The 22,258-nt window shown below is 46.6% G+C and overlaps 1 protein-coding gene and 1 long non-coding RNA gene across 3 annotated transcripts in view; both read left to right on the forward strand.

Annotated features, from left to right (window-relative positions):
- CHTF18 (chromosome transmission fidelity factor 18) overlaps nt 1-22,258 on the forward strand; it is a gene marked incomplete at its 5' end in the record, with an annotated part of 34,182 nt that overhangs the window by 3,201 nt on the left and 8,723 nt on the right. For both annotated transcript variants that reach the window (XM_081887382.1, XM_081887381.1), the window contains 15 exons: nt 190-388; nt 543-632; nt 1,213-1,265; nt 2,543-2,699; nt 3,350-3,562; nt 4,206-4,303; nt 5,148-5,271; nt 5,390-5,535; nt 6,748-6,841; nt 7,429-7,527; nt 8,181-8,311; nt 9,339-9,510; nt 10,553-10,777; nt 12,455-12,604; nt 14,973-15,103. In XM_081887382.1, coding sequence (XP_081743508.1) covers nt 190-388; nt 543-632; nt 1,213-1,265; nt 2,543-2,699; nt 3,350-3,562; nt 4,206-4,303; nt 5,148-5,271; nt 5,390-5,535; nt 6,748-6,841; nt 7,429-7,527; nt 8,181-8,311; nt 9,339-9,510; nt 10,553-10,777; nt 12,455-12,604; nt 14,973-15,103 — 2,082 coding nt within the window. The remainder of the gene's footprint in view (nt 1-189; nt 389-542; nt 633-1,212; nt 1,266-2,542; nt 2,700-3,349; nt 3,563-4,205; nt 4,304-5,147; nt 5,272-5,389; nt 5,536-6,747; nt 6,842-7,428; nt 7,528-8,180; nt 8,312-9,338; nt 9,511-10,552; nt 10,778-12,454; nt 12,605-14,972; nt 15,104-22,258) is intronic.
- On the forward strand, nt 17,336-21,026 carry LOC309356233. The gene is made up of 3 exons (XR_014162696.1): nt 17,336-17,418; nt 17,788-18,283; nt 18,512-21,026. It is a non-coding gene; the product is annotated as an uncharacterized lncRNA (long non-coding RNA).

The raw sequence follows: 22,258 nt of genomic DNA on the forward strand, positions 1-22,258 counted from the left end.
CTCAACTCTGAGGACTTCATGTCTGGTGCCAGGTCAGCATTAGGCATAACGCAACCCTGGAACACAGTAAAGTTTCAAACAAGTCTAGTGCTTGTACTTGTTCCCCAAAATCTGTTCCGACGTCATGTTTTGAAGGACGGTGTTGAGCCCTCTGATGATTCTTCTCCTTGTGTTTCTTGGACCTCAAAGGACTCACTTCAAAGCACTTGGGATCCCAGATGGCACGGGGGTGAGAGACATGTTCCCACTGCATGTTACACCACCAGAAGAAAAATACAGCAGGAAGGTCCTCAAGCGACCGCCCATCCTGGGGGACTATATCAACGTGACCTCCACTGACGGCACCCGAGTCTTCATGGTTGTGAAGGATGATGGGATGGGAACGCAGGTACCAGCAGGACCAAGAAGCAGAGCTCTTCTACAGCTCGCTACATCCACCCTCTTCCTTTCACTGCTGCAGCTCAGGGGGAGGTGGGCAGCCTTCTATCCTCCTAATGAGACTGGCACTTAATTTGCGTGGAAATCTGTTCTGCTTTCTGCAGTTCTCCAGCTCGGTTGGGTGGAACAGAGAGAGGCCGCTTCAGCTATTGGGCGTCCCATTCTCCTACGTAAAGGAACAAGTTACTGAAGAGGTATTGTACTTTTGTGGTTTCAGATCCTTACTTTGTTCTGACCCTGATAACTGTTGTTACCCAGTCCAGATGCAACAAGAAACTATGGTTAATTAAACCTTCAGTTGTGGTACAACAAAAAGGGGAAGGGAAGTGCACGAGACCTGTGTGCATGTCAGTTTAATATGCTGAGATGTGAACCCAAACTGGGACTTTTGACCTTTTTTGGTAGACGCATGCATCAGCCAAACCCCTTTTGAGCAAACCACAGTGGAGTGGAGCATGAGACAACACTGTGCTCCTCATAGCCCACTCAAAATGGGATGTAGAACAGCAATGAAGAACCTGTTGCTTTTCCTATGTCGTTGGTCTCCAACTCCCAGGATGATGGGAGTTGTAGTCCCACTGCATCCAGAGGGCCACAGGTTCCACCTTCCTGACATACAGAATAGCTTCGTCCAGTTCAGATTTTGCTTTTAAACGAAGATGCACCTTAAAAGCGAAGGATGAAATGCCTGTCATTCAACACAAGCACACACTCTTCGTCCTCCACTACGTGAGTGTTTTTGCTTTTAGTTTTACATTCTCCTTTTCCTTCCAGCGCCGGAGACAGATCCGTGAGTCTTCACAGAAGCTGACGGAGGTTCTGAACAGGTGGGCTTGGTGGTTCTTCCTCCTAAAGGCTTTTCTAGGGTAATAGGAAGCTGAATTATCCCGAGTCAAGCCACTGCTTGAAATGGGTCAGTATTACCTATGACAAAGGTGGGAAGCATTTTTATTTATTTCTTTGCTTCAAGGACCACATTAGCTGGTAGGCAATATTCTGGGGGCTGCTGTCCAGTGATGGGTGAGACCAGAGGCAAAGTGGGTGAGCTGTGATGGTGAGACCTTTGTACAGTAGCCTGTATTGGAGCTGCACAGAAGTCTTTGAGGTTTCTGTATGCCCTCTCACATCTTGTGGTCCTCCATCCAGGCCAGCAAGAGTTCAAGGACATATCACAGCCAGGCCAGAGCACTTGAAAAGGGGATGGAGGATAGGACTTGCAAATGAGTGTGGCCCAGGGAGAGTCCAAGGGCCTATTAAAGCCCTGGAGGGTCATATTCCCCCAGCTTGTCTATTCTGACTGGCAGTGGCCTTCACACACAACCTGGGACTTTCTACCACTCAACTAGAGCTCTTTCTTTCTCCTGGATTGGCAAGTTCAGCCTTGGACAGCTGTAAATACACAGGCAGAGACATATAAGTTTGCTTGGATTCAGAACAGATAAAAGAAGGTTTTTCCTCATTTAGCACAACTATGGAACTCGCTCGCACAGGTAGCAGTGATGGCCACCAACTTGGATGGCTTTAAAAGAAAATTGGACAAATTCTTGGAGGATAAGGCTTTTGAGAGCTACTGGCCATGATGGCCAGGGGTAGGTAGGCAAACAGGCCCGGGAGCCAGATGCAGCCCAATCGCCTTCTCAATCCGGCCCGTGGACGGTCCGGGAATCAGTGTGTTTTTACATGAGTAGAATGTGTGCTTTTATTTAAAATGCATCTCTGGGTTATTTGTGGGGCATAGGAATTCATACATTCATCCCCCGCCCCCACATAAAAATATAGTCCGGCCCACCACATGGTCTGAGGGACGGTGAACCGGCCCACGGCTGAAAAAGGTTGCTGACCCCTGGGTTAGGCTCTGTCTCCACAGTCTAAGGCAGCAATGCTTCTGTGGTTGCTGGAAACCACAAGAGGGGAGAGGGCTCTTGTGCTCAGATCTTGGGCATCTGGGTGGGCACTGCGAGATTAGGATGCTGGACTAGATGAGGCATTGGCCTGATGCAGCAGGATGTTCTAATAGATGAGCAGGAAGCTTTTGAGCTCTGCCAATAGGTAGTCTCCCCACCCAGCAATATATTGCTTTCAGAGTAAGTCTTCCTTCTTGCAGGTGTCTTGGGGATGAGGAGACTCAGATGGAAGCCTCAGCCCCCAGTGAGGAAGAAGGGAAGTCTGGCGCAGCGGAAGAGGACGGGGAGGAGGCTCAGGGGTCCCTATGGGTTGATCGGTTCGCTCCCAGGCATTACGTGGAATTGCTCAGTGATGATGTAAGAGTTTCTCATCAACCGTTGCTCTTTAGGGGGCACCATTTCTCCATGCAGCTTGCAGCTGCCTTGCAGAAGCGCAGAAGTTGCAACTGAGTATAAAATTCCTCTAGGGAACCTGGATGTCCTTTTTAAGTTTCTAGTCCCTGTGGTGGTAAAGAAAAGCTTGAGGGGGGGAAAGGTCTGCTGAAAGTGGAAGCTAAGAAGGTTTAATTGGAGACTGTTTTCCTTCATCGTTCAGTGGTGCTCCTGTAACACAGTTTTACCGCCAAACACATTCTGGAATAGTATATGATTGGAAGTTTGCACGTTCTCTCAGAAGCAGGGCCTGGCCCCAATACAGAATGGGGCCAGGCCCTAATGAAAGAACGGGCGGGTCTCCATCTATTTTAAGGCTTCTCAACCCCCGTTTTGGCATTTTACCTGAGAATTGCTACTTATTCATTGCAATTTGGTGTAAAGGCTGCCCTATGTTAGGCAACTCACAAATGAAAATAATGATAATTAACATAAGCAGTTGGGTCACCACCAAAAAGGCCCTCTTTATCATAAGGGGTACTCAGACGAGGGCCTCTGAAGCTGACTGGAAGTTTCTGTTTGTTTTGCCCCATTTGAGGAAGGTTGTCCTGACCCTCTTCTCTCTCCCCGCTCAGTACACAAACCGCTGCCTTTTGAAGTGGCTCAAGCTTTGGGACACGGTTGTGTTTGGGAAGGAGAAGCCCACCAAGAAGCCCAAGACAAGTGCCGAGGCTCACCAGACATCCAGACACCCCAAAGAGCAGCAGAGCAAATGGAAGAGCAAAGCCCAGTTGACAGAGGAGGCCTTGGAGGCTGAGCTGGACCATCACAACCGACCAAAATACAAAGTGAGGGAGGCTGGCTGAGGTGGAGAAGGACGTTGGGGCCAGGATACTGTAGGCAGCTGGGCAATTTCTAGGGCACTTGCAAAAGGTCTTGGCATATATTCCCTCAAAAATCCACAAGAGGCTGTTTGCTTGGCCTAATCATTCCCAGTTTATGCTGCCTTGGCCTCTCACAGTAAACGCATAGCAGGCAGATCTGGAAAGGCATGGAAAAGTCCTCCTACGGAAAGGCAAAGAGCTGCAGTCGTTGATGTTCTAAGTGTGGAGGAAACCCTGAATCCCTGTTGCTGGAACACAGGAGGGGAGAGACTCTTGTGCCCGGGTCCTGCTTGTGGGTTTCCCAGAGGCATCCAGTTGAACACTGTAAGAACAGGATTCTGGACTAGATGGGCCACTGGCCTGATCCAGCAGGCTGTTCTTCTGTTCTTAACCTCTTACACTACAAAAAAATGGAATAGGAGCTTAGATCCACACCTGGGCGTAACAAAGTGAAAGTTGAGGCTGACCCTACCAAGGATAAAATGTTTGGGGAATATGTTCCAATTCCTTTTTTTCCTTTTAAGGTGTAAAAAGTGCTTGCAGGGTTTGCTGTAAAGCCCTGGATTTTCATGTTAGTGTGGCTTTTCTCTTTGTGTGTTGCTTGCAGGTTGCCCTCCTGTGCGGACCACCCGGCCTGGGGAAGACCACTTTGGCTCACGTCATTGTGAAACATGCTGGGTACAACGCGGTGGAGATGAATGCCAGGTGAGCCAGCCAAGAAGCCTTTTGCCTTTCTCTGAGTTCCCTGCCACCTGCAATTCTGGTACATTCAAGCTAAACCACTCTGAGACTACAAATGCACTATGACTAGAGTACTAGATGCAGGCGTCACAGGTTCATGTCCCCTCTAGGCCCTGTGGGTGACCTTTTGGAGGCTCAGTTGTTTCCTTGTCACATCTGTGAAATGGGTGCAAGTCATGACATAAGTTACAGGCTTGGCTTAAGCCACCTTACAGGCTGTATTCCTTTATTTCATATGTGGGGGACCTTTGTTTCAGTACAACCTGAACTACAACTTCCATCATCCCTGGTCATTGGCCATGCTTGCTAGGCCTGATGGGTGTTGTAGTTCAGGTTGTACTGAAACAAAGGTCCACCACACCTGCTTTCTTGCACAGTAACAAAAGGACAAGATCCTGCCTCGAGGAGTTCAGAATCTAATATTTGACAGCAGGAGCAGCAAAGGAAGGCAAGGCAAGGAAGCAATGTGTGGTTTCAGATGCACATGATCAGATTAGATTTACACAGTAGGGCATGAGAGGTAGTAGGCTGAGCCAAAGGCTTCACCGAAATGTTGGGTTTTCAGCAGGAATTTTAAAGTAGCATGAAAGGTGCCACCACGCAGCTCTCCTGGGAGACAATTCCCAGCAATTCTGTATCAGGCCCCTCCCCAGAAAAGGGGCCAACTTTGGATCCAGCAGATGTTGGGAGATTCAGGACAGATAAAGGGAAGTACTTCTTAATGCTGAGCGTAGTTAAATTATGGAACTCAATTATCCACTGTCGGTGCACTTTTGCCAATCTTTCTAAGGCAGGGTTTTTGTTTCAGTGATGACCGTAGCCCCGATGTCTTCAAAACACGGATTGAAGCAGCCACCCAGATGAAGTCTGTGCTAGGAGCCAACGAGAAGCCCAATTGCCTGATTATTGATGAAATTGACGGGGCTCCTATGGTGAGAGAGAGAATTTCTTCATGTAAGGTGGAGAGTGTGCGTTGGCCATGAGGTGACCCCATCCCTTCTCCACCAAGAATTTACCTTTCCTTCTGTTCTGCCCTGTTCTCTTCTTCAGGCATCCATCAATGTGCTGTTGGGCATCATCAACCGTAAAGCAGCAGAGGTGGAATCAGGCGGGAGTACCAGCGGGGCAAGCGGCAAGAAGAGGCGAAAAGAAGGGGGGCTCCTTCTGCGGCCAATCATCTGCATCTGCAATGACCAGTAAGATTCTGTCTGGGCAAGTGTGGCATAGTGGTCAGACTAGGACCTGGGGGAGACCAGGGTTCAAATCCCCACTGGGTTGTGAAGCTCACCGGGTGACCTTGAGCAAGTGACTGCCCTCAGCCCAACCTACCTCACAGGGTTGTTGTGGGGATTAATTCAGATGGGGAAGAACCACGTACACCACACTGAGCTTGGAGAAAACAGTGGGATATAAATGTAACCAAATAAATAAATTCACACGTATGGGAGCATGGCCACACTACCTGTTCAGAGGTTGAAGCAAAGCATTGTGGGAATGACATTGGTCATCTTGACTGGTTACTGTTTATCGGTAGGGGCCTAAAAAGCTTCATTTCCCACATTAGGCCTGCCAGATCTTGAGGAGAATTATCTGCTGAATTTTCAAAGCTGAAACTTGAAAAATCCCATTATTTGATTTCAAACCCTGAACATGTGTATCTTTTGTGTCACTCCCACCCACCCTTTGATTTCTGTATTCTTCTGTCTCTGGACTAAAAGCCCTCTCTCCCCTCAGCTCTGACCAACTCTACTCTCAGAACCTTTTTGTCCATCACACTGACAGCCAGAAACTTGTACTGCATACAAATTAGAGATGAGGAAGAATGGCAAACTAAGCTGTTGGACTATGCCAAAATGGCAAAATCGACCTGAAAGCTCAGGAACCAAGAAGACCAAAACTTCAACAAAGAATAGGAATTTTTTAATAATTTACTTGAGAGATGATGTAAGATGATGAAAACGTTAGCAGGATTACAATAACACTTGTAACGTAGACGATATTACAGACAAAATGGAGAGACATAAAATTTGGATGATGAAATAATATGCAGTTGAAAAGGTTTATAATAGGACCCATGGAGGGGAAAGTGGGAAGTCTGGAGATTCGGAGAAATCTCTAAATATGGATATTGTCATTTTGTATTGTTATAACTCTACACTTGTAAAATCAAATAAAATATATTTCGAAAAACAAATTGGAGTTGAGGGTGCAAATGAAACGGATTCCACTCCGAAAGCAATGTCCTAAATCACCGGTATGCTTTGTGATGAACAGATCTCGTGAGTATCTGTGTTAGGCCCATCCATAGCTTTTGCAACTCAGCCTCTAGCGGCACGCCTGTGCTTAACTCAGGACTCCTTCCGTTATTTCCCTGCCAATATACATCTCTGCCTCTTTTCTTTTTCTAGGTACGTCCCTTCTCTGCGTCTGCTGAGACAACAAGCCTTCCTTCTCAACTTCCCCTCAACGGCCCCATCCAGGCTGGTCCAGAGGCTGCACGAAGTAAGACCCAAATCCAAAATAATTTATTCTTCCGTTGCCTTGGGACTATACTTCCCTGCAGCATGAACTTTGTACCTGTGTCAGCCTTTAAAGAACCCACCTGGCCTGGTGGCTCTTTCTGCGGCGAGGAACATGGCTGCCAGGCAAGCAATCCAGGGAAGCTTGGCAAAAGCTAGCTCACTTCTTCATTATGTTTCTTTATTATCCATTCAGTTTTATTATTTTTAATAAATATTTTACACAGTTTTGTGTAGACCTCTTAGGTCTTTGTTGATTAAGCAGTATATGTTTGGAAAGCTGATTCGACTTTTAACCTGTTTCTACTCTGTTGTTATGTTAGCTTTTTGAAATTCTTAAAATATAAGGGTTAATTTTTCATAGTGTTAATTTTATTGTTTTATCTTTTCTGCAAACTGTTTTGAAGGTTTTTTTAAAAAAAACAAGTGGTATATAAATTTTATGAAATAAATAAATTTACTTAAATATAAAATAAATAATAGTTAATAAATAATAGTTTAGTTAAAATATAAAATAATTAAATGTTCGCATGTGCAGCTGCCTCTAATATACATATTTTTGCATTTCAGATCACCGTTAAGCAAGGCATGAAGGCTGACACAGGGGCCCTGTTGGCATTGTGTGAAAAGGCAGAGAATGACATTCGCTCTTGTATTAACACCCTGCAGGTAACTTCACACACCCCACTTTCATCTTATATCACGGATGGAGAAGAATTTCTATTTTGTTTGCATTTTAATGAGGGACCACCTCGTTCTCACTTCAAGCATCAATGCACAAACCAAAACTTAGCCCTTCTTTGAAATTCACACTTGCCTGAATTTTGTGATGCAGTTCTCTATTTGATTAAGAACAACAAAGGCACAGAAGTGCATATATTAGGGGAAAACGTGTATAAAAACCCATATTTGGGTGAAAATCACATTAAAATGTGCACTGTTGGGGGGTATTGCTTTCCAAAAAAATGTGTGTAGTAATCAAAGCTGCATAGAAGAATGTGTTTATTAGGAGAACTTTGCACCAAAATGCCAAGGAATTTTCATGAGAGAAATAAAATAAATAAAAATGTAAAAATTATTTGTGACTGGCCCATGAGCATCCGGTGAGTTTTGTGGCCAAATGCGGATTTGAACCCTGGTCTCTCCCATGTCCTCTTCCAACATTAACCACTGCACCCCATTAACACTTTATTGCAAACTGATGTGAAAATGTGGAGAACTGAAATTATGCTTAGTAAAGGGGGAAACTTGGAGAGTCTGAAATTGACAGGCCCGTCAACCCCGTTCCATGTCCTCAAATCTCCCTTTGTTGTCTTTCTAAGTTCCTGCACAGTCGAGGTAAGAAGGAACTGAACGCGAGGACCGTGCAGACCACACAAGTTGGCTCTAAAGACCAGAACAAAGGGCTGTTCTCCATCTGGCAGGAGATCTTCCAGCTTCCAAAAGTTCAGAGGTGAGGAGGTGGAGCTTCTGCGCTTCATTCGGCAGATCCTTTAGAACTTAAGAGGAGCCCATTGGATCAGGCCAATGACCCATCTAGTCCAGTGTCCTGTCCTCACAATGGCCACCCAGGTAACGGGGGGAACCCTCAAGGAGGACCCAAACTATAAAAAGCACGCTCTCCTCCTGTGTCTTCCAGCAACTGGTATTCAGAAGCATTACTGCTTCCAATTGTGGAGGCAGAGCATAGCCATCCTGGCTAGTAGCCATTGATAGTCTTCTCCATTGACTTGTCTACTCCCCTTTTAAAGGCGTCTAGGTTGGTGGCCATTGCTGCCTCCTGCAGAAGTGAGTTCTACAGGTTAACTATGCGGTGCATGCAGATGGACTTCCTTTTATCCATCCTGAATCTCCAAAAACATTCAGCTTCATTGGCTGCCCACCAATTCTAGTGTTAAAAGGGGGTGGGAATTATCTGGCCACTTTCTCCATGCCAATTTGCCCCTTCCAAGATGCATTTTGGGGTATATTTCTTAATAGAAGTGCAAAAATGCACCAGGTTTTAAGACTGCAAGGGATTTTGCAAACTGAACTAATGTTTCCCAAACATGACATCTTTATTTGATTTTTTGTTTCTTTTAATTATGTTATTTAGACCATTAAAAGCTGCAGATTCTTTCTTTTTCCCCCTCTGATGATTGTGCATGGAGGATCTGTATTTGGTAGAACAGTGTGAGATAAATTTTAAGATTATTTATTTGGCAATGCTTAAATACTGCTTAGAATTTAAGTGGTTTACGTAAAGTAGCATGCTATACGGTATTGATTCTTTTTTAAATGGTGATTAAAAATTATGAAAGTATAGCAAGAATTATTTATTTTGAAAACAAACGTACATAATGAAATCACGTCTCCACATTTTGACAACTGCAAAGTTCACTGTTGCTTGATTCCCCCTTCCTTTCCCTCCCCACCACCATGGGGAAGCTTTAAACTGCATGACCAATCTTAACCCTTCTGCTTCCTGCTTCTCTTCCAAGGCAGAGAATCGGTTTGGACCCTTCAATTCCGGCTCACCTCCTTGCTAACGGCGGCGATGACAACCTGTTCCATGCGACCTCGGCTAGAGCTTCCCTTAATCCAAATGCCCAAAGGTTTCACCACATCCTGCATCTAAGCATGTCCTCCGGAGAACATGAAAAGCTTACCCAGGCATGTAGTTTGTGTTTCATTTTTCGCTTTGGCGTGAGAAAGCAAAATTCAGACCACTAGTTCAGATCCTTATCTCCCCATGTCCTTCCCACCCCCAATTATATATTACCAAGAGCTTGGGGCAAGTTATAATATTTAAGAAACAGAAATATATATATATAAATAAAATAAATTGTCCAATAGCACCTTAGAGACCAACTAATTTTGTTCTTGGTATGAGCTTTCGTCTGCATGCACACTTCTTCAGATACAGAGGCACGCAAAATTATAATGACTTGAAGACGTTCAGAGTGAAATCTAAAACTTAGAAAAACACTACATGTGGATTTCAGCATTCCACCATCTTTCAAAAGCTTATTCAGTTAAAAGCTGTGATTCTGAAAGTTGGTCAGGCTCTGAATTTGGTGAATCTCATACAGGTGAAAAGACCAGAGCTGTAGGGTAGCCTCTGTGAATGCCTTTCAGTGTTGCATTTGGGGGTTGCAGTTCAACAAAAGATACTGGCTGACACCTTGGCCATATTTACACCATACTTTCAAAGCAGTATGATACTGCTTTATACAGACATGGGCTCTCCCCCCCCCCAAGTATTGTTATGAGTTTGTGGGGTGCCTGGACTCCCTGCTTCCAATTCATGGACAATCCTTCTAATTCCTGGGTGACAGGCACTGCATTTAGCATTTTAAAGTAAAGCCAGATTGGCTTCCCAGGTTCAAGTGATCATCTGGATCTGTTGTGCCTCATTTCCAAAGGAAACATGAACCCTGGAACTTTGCACCACTCAGAAATTGGGGTAGCATGCAACAATGTCTTGGAAGAGGAATTGAACTACAATTCCAAGAGTGGTTTAACTGTCAGGCCTTCTCACAGCGAACTCAGGGAATTGTAGCTCCATGAGGGAGAATAGGGCATCTCCTAACACCTATCGGGATGCTTAACAAGCTACATGTCCCAGAATTCTTTGGGGGTGAGCCATGACTGTTTCACAAGCGCATTATGGTTCATGGTTGTGACTGTGGCTTGTCTCTGCTTTCCTTGGCAGGGCTTGTACGACAACTTTCTGAACATGAAGATAAAGGACTCCGCCTTTGACTCTCTCTGCCTGGCCTTGGAGTGGCTGGGCTTCTCCGACCTGGTGAACAAGGCAGTCCTGCACAGGCAGAACTTCCAGCTCATGCGCTACTTGCCCTTCCTCCCCGTGGCTTTCCACTTGCTCTTTGCCGCTTCCAGTGTTCCCCGCCTGGCCTACCCCAACAGCCAGCACGAGGCATGTATTGAAAGAGGAGTGATCGTGGGCAGAGCCAGGTGTCACAAGCCAAGCGGCGGTGGGCAGATCCTGTGGGGAGGGCGAGAGATCAGGGAGCTGGAACTCCCAGGGGGGCCCAATTGGAATGAAAAGGAAGAGGCAGGATGTGTGGAGCTTGTTGGAGTTTACACTTAGCCATGCAGTTCACCTGCAGTCCCTTTAACTCTAGCCTGGCCTATGCATTGCTCGGATACATGCATTGAAGAGCTTGGCAGAAGCCAAAACCTGAGTTTGAGTTCATCCAGCAATGTGAGACTGCTCTGCACTACCGTGGTACCTCGGGTTACAGATGCTTCAGGTTACACGATTTCGGGTTGCGCACCCCGCCGAACCTGGAAGTACCGGAACAGGTTACTTCCAGGTTTCGGCGCAGAAGCGCTAAATCACACTTTGCGCATGCTCAGAAGCACCGAATCGCACCCGCACGTGCACAGACGCGGCGCTGTGCGGGTGCGAACGCTGCAGGTTGCGAACGTCCCTCCCACACGTTTGCAATCCAAGGTTCCACTATAGTTGTATTTCTTTATGCTCTGAGGCAGCAAGGTGCTACAGTATTGAGAATCGTCCAAGAATCATTGCTTACGTAACCTGTTGCAGACTTTGATGAACTATTAATAGCTGAGGAAGCCCTTCGGGGCAAAACAAGGAAATAATCCAGAATCCTTGTTCTACCCTACCCAGCTGCCTGAGCCAGCCTGCCCATGTCTGCTACCTGCGCTAGCCAGACTCATCAGCTGTATTGTCCGTGACATTCCGGGGGCTTTTCCTTAACCATGTTCGAGGACTGTAACATATAAACTAAAACAAGAATGTACAGTACATCCTCTACTTACGATCATAATTCGTTTCAGAGGCCCATCCGCTGGGCAAAACCGGACACTAGTAGAGGCAATGTTGTGTACATGCGCATTCAGCGGCAACGCGCTTGTGCGCATGCGTAGACAGCAGACGCTTGTGCGCAGACGCAGAAGCCGCTTCCGCGCTTGCACGAATCACGGCAAACCCAGTGTTTACTTCCGGTTTTGCCGCAGTCGCAACTTGGAACATTCGCGAGAAGAGGCAGGTGTAAGTCAAGGTTCCATTGTATGAAGAAAGGAGGAAATATATCTTCATTGGATTTAATTAAATAGATTATATACCTTGCTTAAGGATTGTTTATGGTATACATCCTGGACTTGATTCGTATGATAGGAAGTAAGGTGCAAAGAAATTTGTTGCAAACATTACCGCTCAGCCTGTTGCGCTCTATTGCATCTGCGTAACAAGGTATTGTATTTGTTTTGACCCTGAGGCAGCAAGGGGCATTCCTAATTAATCCTGAGTCCAGGCTTGTTCAGTTTTCTCCTTGATCCTGGAGCTTACCAGTTTCCAAAGCTGGTGTACCTAGTATTGTCATCGCTCAGTGGCCCAGCACCTTGTTTTGCATGAAGAAGTTCCCAGGTTCAGTTCCCAGCCTCTCTCTGGACAAATAACTGACCAGGCACAAAGCAGTTTCCTTTGTACCTGCGTAAGTTCTGCTAGGCTGACCTTTCACATCTTGCGGAAGTTGCCCTGTCTGTCAACATTCCACGTCATGATGATAAAACATAATTTGGAGACTGACTGCTCACTTGTGCCGCTTGTTTTGTTTTTCTCAAGTCCCTGGTGAAGCTGACTCAGATGCAGAACCTCATTGCTTCCATGATGTCTGGGATCACGCCAACCTCCCGCAGCCGTGCCGGACCCCAATCTCTTGTCCTTGAGGCCCTTTGCCTCCTCTTGGAGATTATCTCACCGAAACTGAGACCGGTAAGGAAGCCCTTCTATTAGGAGAATTTTATTTTCATCATCATATATATGTGCTTTATTGCCCACCCCTTACCCTAAGGTCCCAGGACTGATCACAGCCATTTAAAATACAATATTGACCACAGTTTAATACAAATTACATTCACAAAAGTAGTCTGGGTCATAAAACTATACATCGCATGTGTCAAAGGCCAGGGTGAACAGGCACATCTTCACCATACCACCAAAAACTGTATAATGAAGTTCCCAGACGTGCACCTGTGAGGAGGAAGTTCCACAACTTGGTGACTGCCACAGAGAACACCCTCTCACTGGCCATCTCTACCCCGAGTTGCTGAGGGCGGTGGAACTGCCAGGTTCCTATCCCCGAGTGCCCCTTAGGCCTCAAACATTGCCTTTGGGTATAAAACTGGGAAATTTTGGACTACAACTCCCATCAGCTCTAGTCAGCACAGCCATTTTGACTATGGCCATGCTCGCTGGGGCTGATGGGAGTTGTAGTTCAAAACATCTGGAGGCCACTGGGTTGGTGAAGGCTGCTTTTCCTGGGTATGGCAGTCGATGTTAGTTTGGTGAGTCTCCCCATTCCACAGGCTTCATTCGTCATCCTTTGAAACCCCTGTGTCCCTTGCCAGCTGCTTTCGTTTGCCACGTGAGGATTGTCTGCCCATTCCTGAAACAGTGAGCAAAGGACACCCTCCCTGCCCAAGTGGACTGCCAAGGCCATCCCGTCCCGGTCCTCTGGCCTGAGCTTTACCTCAGGGGACCTTCTTGCGTTGCAAGGCTAAAGGGGACAGTTATGCAAGTGCTGGCAGAAGCAAAGACCTGAAGGGAAACAATTAATTCCATGTACCCAAAAAAATAAATAAAATGACAGCAGGTGTCCTGCCCTGTCCTTCTCTCCCCCGCCATCCTGTTTGTGTCACAAAAATCTTTTTTTGTGTGTCTGCTTGGTGTCCATTGCCCTTCAAATCATGGCACATGAACAGGCTGTTGGGAATCTTTGAAGGTCAAAAAAGAAGTAGGAGGCATGGCTTGCTTGAGTCCTTTGGGCCTCGTTGCTTACACTGCGCATACCGTATTTTTTGCTCTATAAGACTCGCTTTTTCCCTCCTAAAAGGTAAGGGGAAATGTGTGCGCGTCTTATGGAGCGAATGCAGGCTGCGCAGCTATCTCAGAAGCCAGAACAGCAAGAGGGATCGCTGCTTTCGCTGCGCAGCGATCTCTCTTGTTGTTCTGGCTTATGAGATTCAGAATATTTTTTTTATTGTTTTCCTCCTCCAAAAACTAGGTGCGTCTTATGGTGTGGTGCGTCTTATAGAGCGAAAAATACAGTAATTCTTGAAGTACTCTGATGCTGGTAGCAGAGTGGCCGTTCTCCTGGCACATCTGCATCTGATGGGTGGAACTATGGAACTCACTCCCACAGGAGTCAGGGATGGCCTCCAACTTGGGTGGCTTTAAAAGAGGGTTAGAGGAATTCATGGAGGAGGAATCTGATACAATGGCTATGCCCTGACTCCATCGTTGGAGGCAGCAGTGCTTCCAGTTGCTGGAGACCACAGGAGGGGAGAGGGCTCAAATCCTGCTTACTGGTTTCTCATTGGGGCATCTGTTTGGCCACTGTGAGAACAGGACTTGGTGGGCCATTGGCCTGATCCAGTAGGCTCTTCTTACATTCATATGTGATAAAATTCTTAACAACAGCGGAACATAGATTTTAGATCAGGTGTAGGGAGGAACAGCTCCCTAGCACATTGGCCATGCTGGCTCTGATGGGAGTTGCAGTTCAGCAACATCTGGCGGGCCAGAGGTTCCCCACACGTGGTGCAGATTTGCCAGTTAAAGTTGCTCTGGAGTAAGTGGGTTTCCCAGTGGGTGCCTACGTTTATTTAGAGGGTTTTTATACCACTCTCCAGCCAAAAGGTTCCCAGAGCTTCTTACATACAACCCACTAAAACAAGACAGTCCGTGCCTGTAAGCTTGCAATCTAAAAGACACGACACGAAAGGAAAGACGGGTATGGAGGGAAGAGGGGGGAAAGCAAATGGGCAGGCAGCCATTTCCCCCACCCCACCCTGTCCTTGGCAGCAAGATACAACAAAGCTGTCCCCAGGCTATAGTTTTGCCCACTGTGTGGGTCCTCTCTTAACGCTCTGCCCATATCCAGTGAAGGAAAGGCCACCCAAAAGTGCGTCTTACTCCTTATTTAACCCGCCGGACCCTGTGTTCTGCAGGAGCGGGGCATCCTCTAGCAAATCACCGTATGCAGTTAACCCAAGTCAGCCATAAGATGTTGCCTTGCGGTCTAGTAGCATGAAGTAGCAAGAGAGATTCCTACTCACTGTCTTCCATTTGCAATTTCCAGGTGAACACCCAGCTGTACAGTCAGAAAGAGAAGCAGCAGCTGGGGGAGCTAATCAACACCATGTTGGCGTATAATCTTACTTACCACCAGGAGCGGACCCCCGAAGGGCAGTATGTCTTCACGCTTGACCCGTGAGTACTGTATAAGACAGGCATGGCCAATCTTGGCCCTCCAGCTTTTTTGGGGGGGACTACAACTCCCAGCATCCCTAGCTAACAGGACCAGTGGTCAGAGATGATGGGAATTGTAGTCCCAAAACAGCTGGAGGGCCAAGTTTGACCATGCCTGGTATAAGCATCAGGAGAGCCTGCCTGATGGGGCCTGTCTGGTCCAATGCCCTGTTTTCCTTTTCTGATGGGGAGCCCCCTAGTGGGACATGAGTGCAGCAGCACTCTCCCTGCCTGTGATTCCCAGCCTACTGCCCCCATCAGAACACAGTCATGGATTTTTTTCTCAGTTTATAAAGCCATCACTACCTGTTGCAGGACCACTCTCCACTACAAAGCAGGGCAAACCCTTTAAAGATCCTGGGGTCCAGTTTCCTGCCACTTGTGAGTGGCAGCTCTTGGTATGAACCTGGGTTCCTCAGAACCACAGTGCCCGCCAACACCTTTCCTTGGCATCTACCAAGGTTTTGTGCCCTTCTTTATTTCCAGGCAGGTGTTTTTGTGGGGGTTCCATTTCCCCTCTCCCCCACTTTACTCATTTTGGTATGTGTGTGGTGAAAGGGTTGCTTCTTGCTTGTCTTTTCTGAGCACTCTCCGTCTTTTTCTCTGTGAAATGGGCCCACAGCAGTTTCTTCTATTTCCAAATGGGCCCCTGGAGCCAGAAAGGTTGGGGACCCCTGGTGTAAACTCTGCAAACCATCCCCATTTAGAAAAGCATTGTGTTTGACACAGAAACGAAATCTCGGTCTCCTTGCACCCTTTGATCTTGTTGCATTTCACACATGGTCACTCGGCTGTTCTCCTCACACCCACCACATGAGGAGCACCTAGATCCATGAGCTCCTACTTGACATTCACAATTCAGAGCATGGCCCACTCATCCTTCCTTGTGACTCCATTCTGGGGGCAGCATTTCACTTGGAAGCAGAGTGGTCCTCTATTTTGCAGCCCAGATGTTGCTGCTTGGGACATACTTGAGTGGAAGTCATGGGAAACTGAACAGTCCTCCATAAGTTATTCTAACCTTGTTATTAATGGGGGGGGGTATGCTAATTCCCAACCCCTAACCAGACCAGGACCCTGGGAGACCAGGGTTCAAATCCCCACACACCCTGGCCAGTCACTCACTCTCAGCCTAACCTTCCTCACACGGTCATTGTGGAGATGAAATGGATAGCAGGAGAAGTATGGAGGCCACCTTGAGCTCCTTGGAGGAAAGTTGAGGTATAAATGTGATAAATAAAGAATTAAAAATAAATTGGCAGGTCTTATTCAGCAACACTCCCTCTGGCTGCTGAGGTTTCGGCAGACATGGTCCACCATTTCATTTTATGAAAAAGCTGAGGATCCAAGAATCTGAATTCTGGATTCAGAATTGTATCCAGTACCTGGGGAGTCATATTTTTATCCACAGTGCTTCCACGTTCTGTATATTTATATTAGGATTTTCACTTGGGCACGAGGGACCCTCTGACTCTGGGCAGAAATCTCATTACCGATTCTAAGAGATTAGCAGGTTTTGTACAGAATTGCTGAGAAGCAGCATTTAATCGCCTTCTGCTTTTTTGACCTTGGATGCCTCTGAAATTAGCACCCCAAACCCTTGTTGTGGGTTTCTGACTACAGTCTCTGTCTTCCTCCTTTCTTTATTGTGTTTGTTAATAATAATAAAAACCAGTTAAAACTGATTTATCAGGTGGTCTTTTCAGAAAAGACCTAATATGGCACCAGCCCAGAGGTGGCATCGGCCACCATCACGTGTGACATTAGATAATCCAGGGTAGAAGAGAAACTCAAGGATTCGGCTTAAGCGCACGCTCTCTCTCTCTGTGCCTAAATTATCTGGAAGCAAGCTTGTTGTTTCCAGCCCTCCCTGAGCAGATGGTGAAAATATCCTCTTCATTTTCTGGGTATGTCGACTTTAAACACATCACTTCTCCCTTCCTGTGATCCAGCCCCCGCCACTTCCTCTGCACTCACTTAATCAGGTTTGATCCTCTTTGACTCCCCCCTCCCCCCAATCTGTCTTCTCTCTTCCTATGAGTGAACTCACGCATGGATGTGTTGAGGTTTGTGGAATTCATGGGTAGTTTAGGGAAGCGCTCTGGAGTTGTGCTACAATTCTACATCTCAGTTCTTGTAGCAAAACCATAACATGGGAGATGGCCCATATCAGGTTTATATATTGACTTAGGCGACTCTTGAAGCAGTTAGCTTGACCAGAGTTAGTTAACTTTTTTGTTAGTCTCCAAATGGTTAATAGAAATGTGTTGAGCTAGGTAGGTAAAGGTAAAGGGACCCCTGACCATTAGGTCCAGTCATGACCGACTCTGGGGTTGCGGTGCTCATCTCGCTTTATTAGCTGAGGGAGCCGGCGTACAGCTTCCGGGTCATGTGGCCAGCATGACTAAGCCGCTTCTGGTGAACCAGAGCAGCGCACGGAAACGCCGTTTACCTTCCCGCTGGAGTGGTACTTATTTATCTACTTGTACTTTGATGTGCTTTCGAACTGCTGGGTTGGCAGGAGCAGGGACCGAGCAACGGGAGCTCACCCCATTGCGGGGATTCGAACTGCCAACCTTCTGATCGGCAAGTCCTAGGCTCTGTGGTTTAACCCACAGTGCCACCCGTGTCCACAGTTGAGCTAGGTAAGTTGGTAAAAATGCTCCTGGTCTAGTAATTTTACCAAGGTTGGCCTAGATGTTAAAGTGATGAGGGTAAGAAAATCTTAGTGGGTTGTGTTGTTAATTACTTCCCACCCTCCATGATGGTTCAGCCTTCCCATACTAAACAGTGTGAGAAGGATCTGAGCATCTCTCTTTGCCTGGAGGAGGTCCCAGGCTCAATGCCCCAAATGGCATCTTCAGACAGGACTGGGAAAAAGACTCCCTGCCTGCCACCACAAAGAGCTCCTGCCAGTCAGTGCAGACAATACTGAGGTAGATAGATCAGTGGTCCAACTTGGTATAAGCCTGCTTCCTGTGTGTCTTAAGGGTGGTGTAGGGAACCTTTGGCCCTCCAGATGCTGCTAAACTACAACTCCCAGCATACCTGGACATTGGCCACGTTTGCTAGGGCTAATGGGAGTCATAGTTCAGCAGCATCTGAAAGGCCACTGGTTCTCTGCAGCCCTGTAGTACAGTAGTACCTCGGGTTACATACGCTTCAGGTTACAGACTCCGCTAACCCAGAAATAGTACTTCAGGTCAAGAACTTTGCTTCAGGATGAGAACAGAAATCGTACTCCGGCGGCGCGGCGGCAGCAGGAAGCCCCATTAGCTAAAGTGGCGCTTCAGGTTAAGAACAGTTTCAGGTTAAGTACGGACCTCCGGAACGAATTAAGTACTTAACCTGAGGTACCACTGTAAATAGCCAGGGTAGGAGGGTCAATTGCCTTCTGATATCCAAAGACCTAATCACCTAGAGGCAACTCCTAACTCACCCCAGGCAGCCAGGTTAGAGTGGGTTTATTTCGCAATCATCAAGTCAAGACTCAAGCTGGATTTCCTATTGAGCTTTGTTTTCTTTCTTCTAAGCCACCTGTCCTAACATAAGACTGCATTGGGTGCTCCTTTCACTCAAATCGTTAATGAAAAATTTTGCCCTTGATTCGCCCGTCACTTTAAGTAAGAAACAATATCCCTCCATTCTGCAAAATCAGGTTCAAGGTTAATACAGCAGGAACTGTTTTTTTCACTCCAAATCCCTTACATTCATTCAAAGGGCTTAGTGGTTTGCACTCATGTCTGCGTGTTCAGGGGATGGGGTAAATTTCCGTTTTCTTCTTTCCTGTATCATATCAGCTCTCTTAGTTTGGGTTTCTGCACCCTGATCTCTATCAGATATCACTGAGCTGCCCTCTTTCCAGGAATATATTAAGTTTTCAGAGCTCCCCACCCTTTCAACACATGGATATATTTCTGCCCGCATCCCACCCTCGCCGTCAGCCCCCCTGCTGAGGGGATCAACAGGACAGACTTCTGATTTGCTGCCTTCTCCTGCCTTCTATTCATATTCTCATCATTGGAATCTCTCCCTGCCACCGGGCTCAAAACCAGCCTAGCCAAGATTGTTTGGCCTTAATCGGATTAGAGGAAGAGAAAACAGCTGCCTTTTGGCTTTTGACGGAGAGGCGCGAAGAAGCTGAAGATGCCTCCGGTTCTCCCCTCCTCGTCGGGCCACTAGGATGCCAGCCCGCCTTCCGCTTCTATGTTTCAAGCCCGCTGCCAGGAGACTCTGTTCGTGACTGACTGGGGGGTGCCGCTGGTGATCGCCCTACTCCTCCTCGGCCTGATTTATTTGTTCATTTACCTGCCAGCCAGCCTCCAGCAGTCGTCGTCGGTGGAAGAGGCAGTGAGGAATTTAAGCGACAAGTACACTTACAACGGGGTGGGCTTTGTCAAACAGTGAGGTCCTCCACACGCCGGTCCAGAAGGCGCCAAAGTCCACCGGCGGCTGACCCATCACTCCATTTGAGGCCAAAGTGCGGCATGCACAGATCTGAGCTCAGCAGATGAAACTTCCCCTCCGGTTTCGGATAGAAAGAATCATATACAAGAGAGCTGTTCTACCCTAGGAACAGCTGCATTTTTGGGTGTCTACACCAGAGGAGACCGGCAGGTTTCTTCTTCCAATTGGCTGACCCAGGAGCCAAGTCTCTGAGCCTCGCTGCTCCGTCGTCTTACTTTGCAGGGTGTCGTGGAGGAAAAGCTGAGTCTCGCCAGCAGAAAGCAGGGAGGAGGTGCTATGTTTGGGCACTTTGTGGAAGGAAGAACTCGCCGAGACATTTCGTTGCGGGAAGAGTTGAGGGGATTGGTGCAACCTGGGTGGCTGGCGTCACCAAAAAAGGCTGAAGACCTGTGTGTGGAAAACGCTGGCTCTTCAGAGGCAGGCAACAGCACTTGAAAGACACTGGTTCTTGACTTTTACTCTTCATTGAGCCCCCACCTCACTGCTGGCCACCATCTTTGTAACAAAGCTTTCTGACTAAAAATGGCAAAATAGGTTGTGTATCATTTGGCCGCAAGAGGGTTTGTCTAATTAATGCATAGCTGTGGCTTAGATTTGCTGGATTTTTGTCTACTGTGCTGTGGTTATGGCAGGGTTTCCTAAAAGAGCTTTAAAGGTACCCTTGCTTTTTCCTGGGTTAAACTTTCAGGGCACATACCATGCTTCTTAGAGCTGAAAGGATGATTCTTTTTCGGGAAAGCAAAAGGAAATCAGCTGCCTTCAGAGGATCCCACCCTCTGTGTTTCTGCATGAGTCACCAATCAGGGAAGATCCTTCGTTTGGAAGGAGGCAAGCCCAAAGCGCTGACTCATGTAGACGGGCACCAGGCAGACTCCTTGAAGGGTGGGTAGTTCCGCCACGATGGAGCTGATGGAATGATAAGATTGCAAAATGTGGGACAGAATTCCCCACCCTCGGTGGAAATTGATCGATCAATTTGAAGGAGCCGAGACAGAGCAGCAACTCGTTCAGAGACACTGCAGGCAGCCTCTAGTGCAAAGGGGTCCTTCAGATTCATAGGGGGCCCCTAACTATTTTAATTAACTTATTTCTTGTGACACCATTTTTTGTGAATTACTTGATTAAAGTGCTAGTTCTTTTGCTCCCTTCCAACACTCCTCTGCGTTTCCTAGTATGCTAAGCCTCCTGTTTCTCTTTAAAACTGGAGCTCTGTCTGTCTGCAGCAGGTGTCGAAATGAGGCAGTTGACGATTCAGTGTTTCTTTCTCAAAGAGATAATTAGATTTAATTAATATCTGGCACATCCAGCATAGTAGATGGGTTGCTTCTTGTTACCATTTCTTTTTCTTTAACGTGGATTAGTCTCAAGATCTAAGAATCTCGCTTTGCTTGTTTTATTTTATATTACCGTATTTACTCGGGTCCAGCACTGTTAAAAAGTGATCTGCTGCTTTCAGGGTTGACTCTGTGGTGTAGATTCTTCCAGCGTCTTAAGGCTGATGCAGAATATCAAAGATTTGCTAAGTGCTTTGTACATTCCAGAAAATATATCAAGAGTATTTGCCACCAAAATTCACATGCAAGTAATTTTGAGGCGCATTTCACCTCCACTTCAAATTTGAGGTTAAAATTCCACACTTTAGAAATCACAAATTTCTCACTAGGCATTTTGTTTTTTGCATCTGAAGCTCAAATGTTGAAATTGTGTATGTTGTCAGGATTGTCTCTATCCACTTGCTTGGCACATTCAGTAGTGACAGCCCTTGCATTTCAGGAGCTCTGCCTTCTTTCTTCCTGTTTGCTGTATTAAAAATGATTTCCTTCCAAGTCTCTGCTTGAAAACTCTAGAAGACCAATAAAACTTGCAATGTTCAGCCAAGGCTGCCTTGTCAGTGTCTGTCTCAATTAATTCCTTTAGCTGTGCATAGATTAGCGGTATCCTTTTCTTTTCCTTTCTTACTCTAACATCTGATGTCTTCATCTTCTGGAGAGAAATATATAACGGTTCTTTATACAGTGCACATTTTGATTTCTTTCAAACTTGCAATTCCAAAAACCAAAACAAATGTCATGGGCATTATTTTTTCCTTTTGAGCCATGGAACGCTCACAAACATTCTGACTTCTGGTGGGTGAAAGTGCCTGCAACAGGATGCTGGCAAGTAATAATAGGTTCTGGTGAAGTGAAAGATCAGTTTGACTAGGGTACTCGCAGACATGGTCTGAAATTAAGAGGGCTCCAGGCTCATTTTGCACCTAAAGATTCTCCATTTGCAAGCACCTCAAAAAGTCTCGGTGTCATTTTTTTTGCACCTGGCTGACACTTAAGGATTACAGAAATGTATGTGCTTTAAATATATGTTAAGGATAGACAATATGTTAAGGAGTTTAAACAATAAAGAGTAGAGTGTTTTTAAAACTGAAGTATGGTACCAATACTTTTATTTTAAAATGAAACATGTATTAACAATCTTCTGCTAAAAATGTGATCTTAACAATGTGTCACTCATGTGAATTGCGTGTTAGTTCATGGCGCTGTGGGTAAAACCTCAGTGCCTAGGACTTGCCGATCGCATGGTCGGAGGTTCGAATCCCCGCGGCAGGGTGCGCTCCTGTCGTTCGGTCCCAGCGCCTGCCAACCTAGCAGTTCG

This window comes from Podarcis melisellensis (genome assembly GCF_964234715.1).
Source record: "Podarcis melisellensis genome assembly, chromosome: 14".
In the NCBI taxonomy this organism is placed as follows: Eukaryota; Metazoa; Chordata; class Lepidosauria; order Squamata; family Lacertidae; genus Podarcis; species Podarcis melisellensis.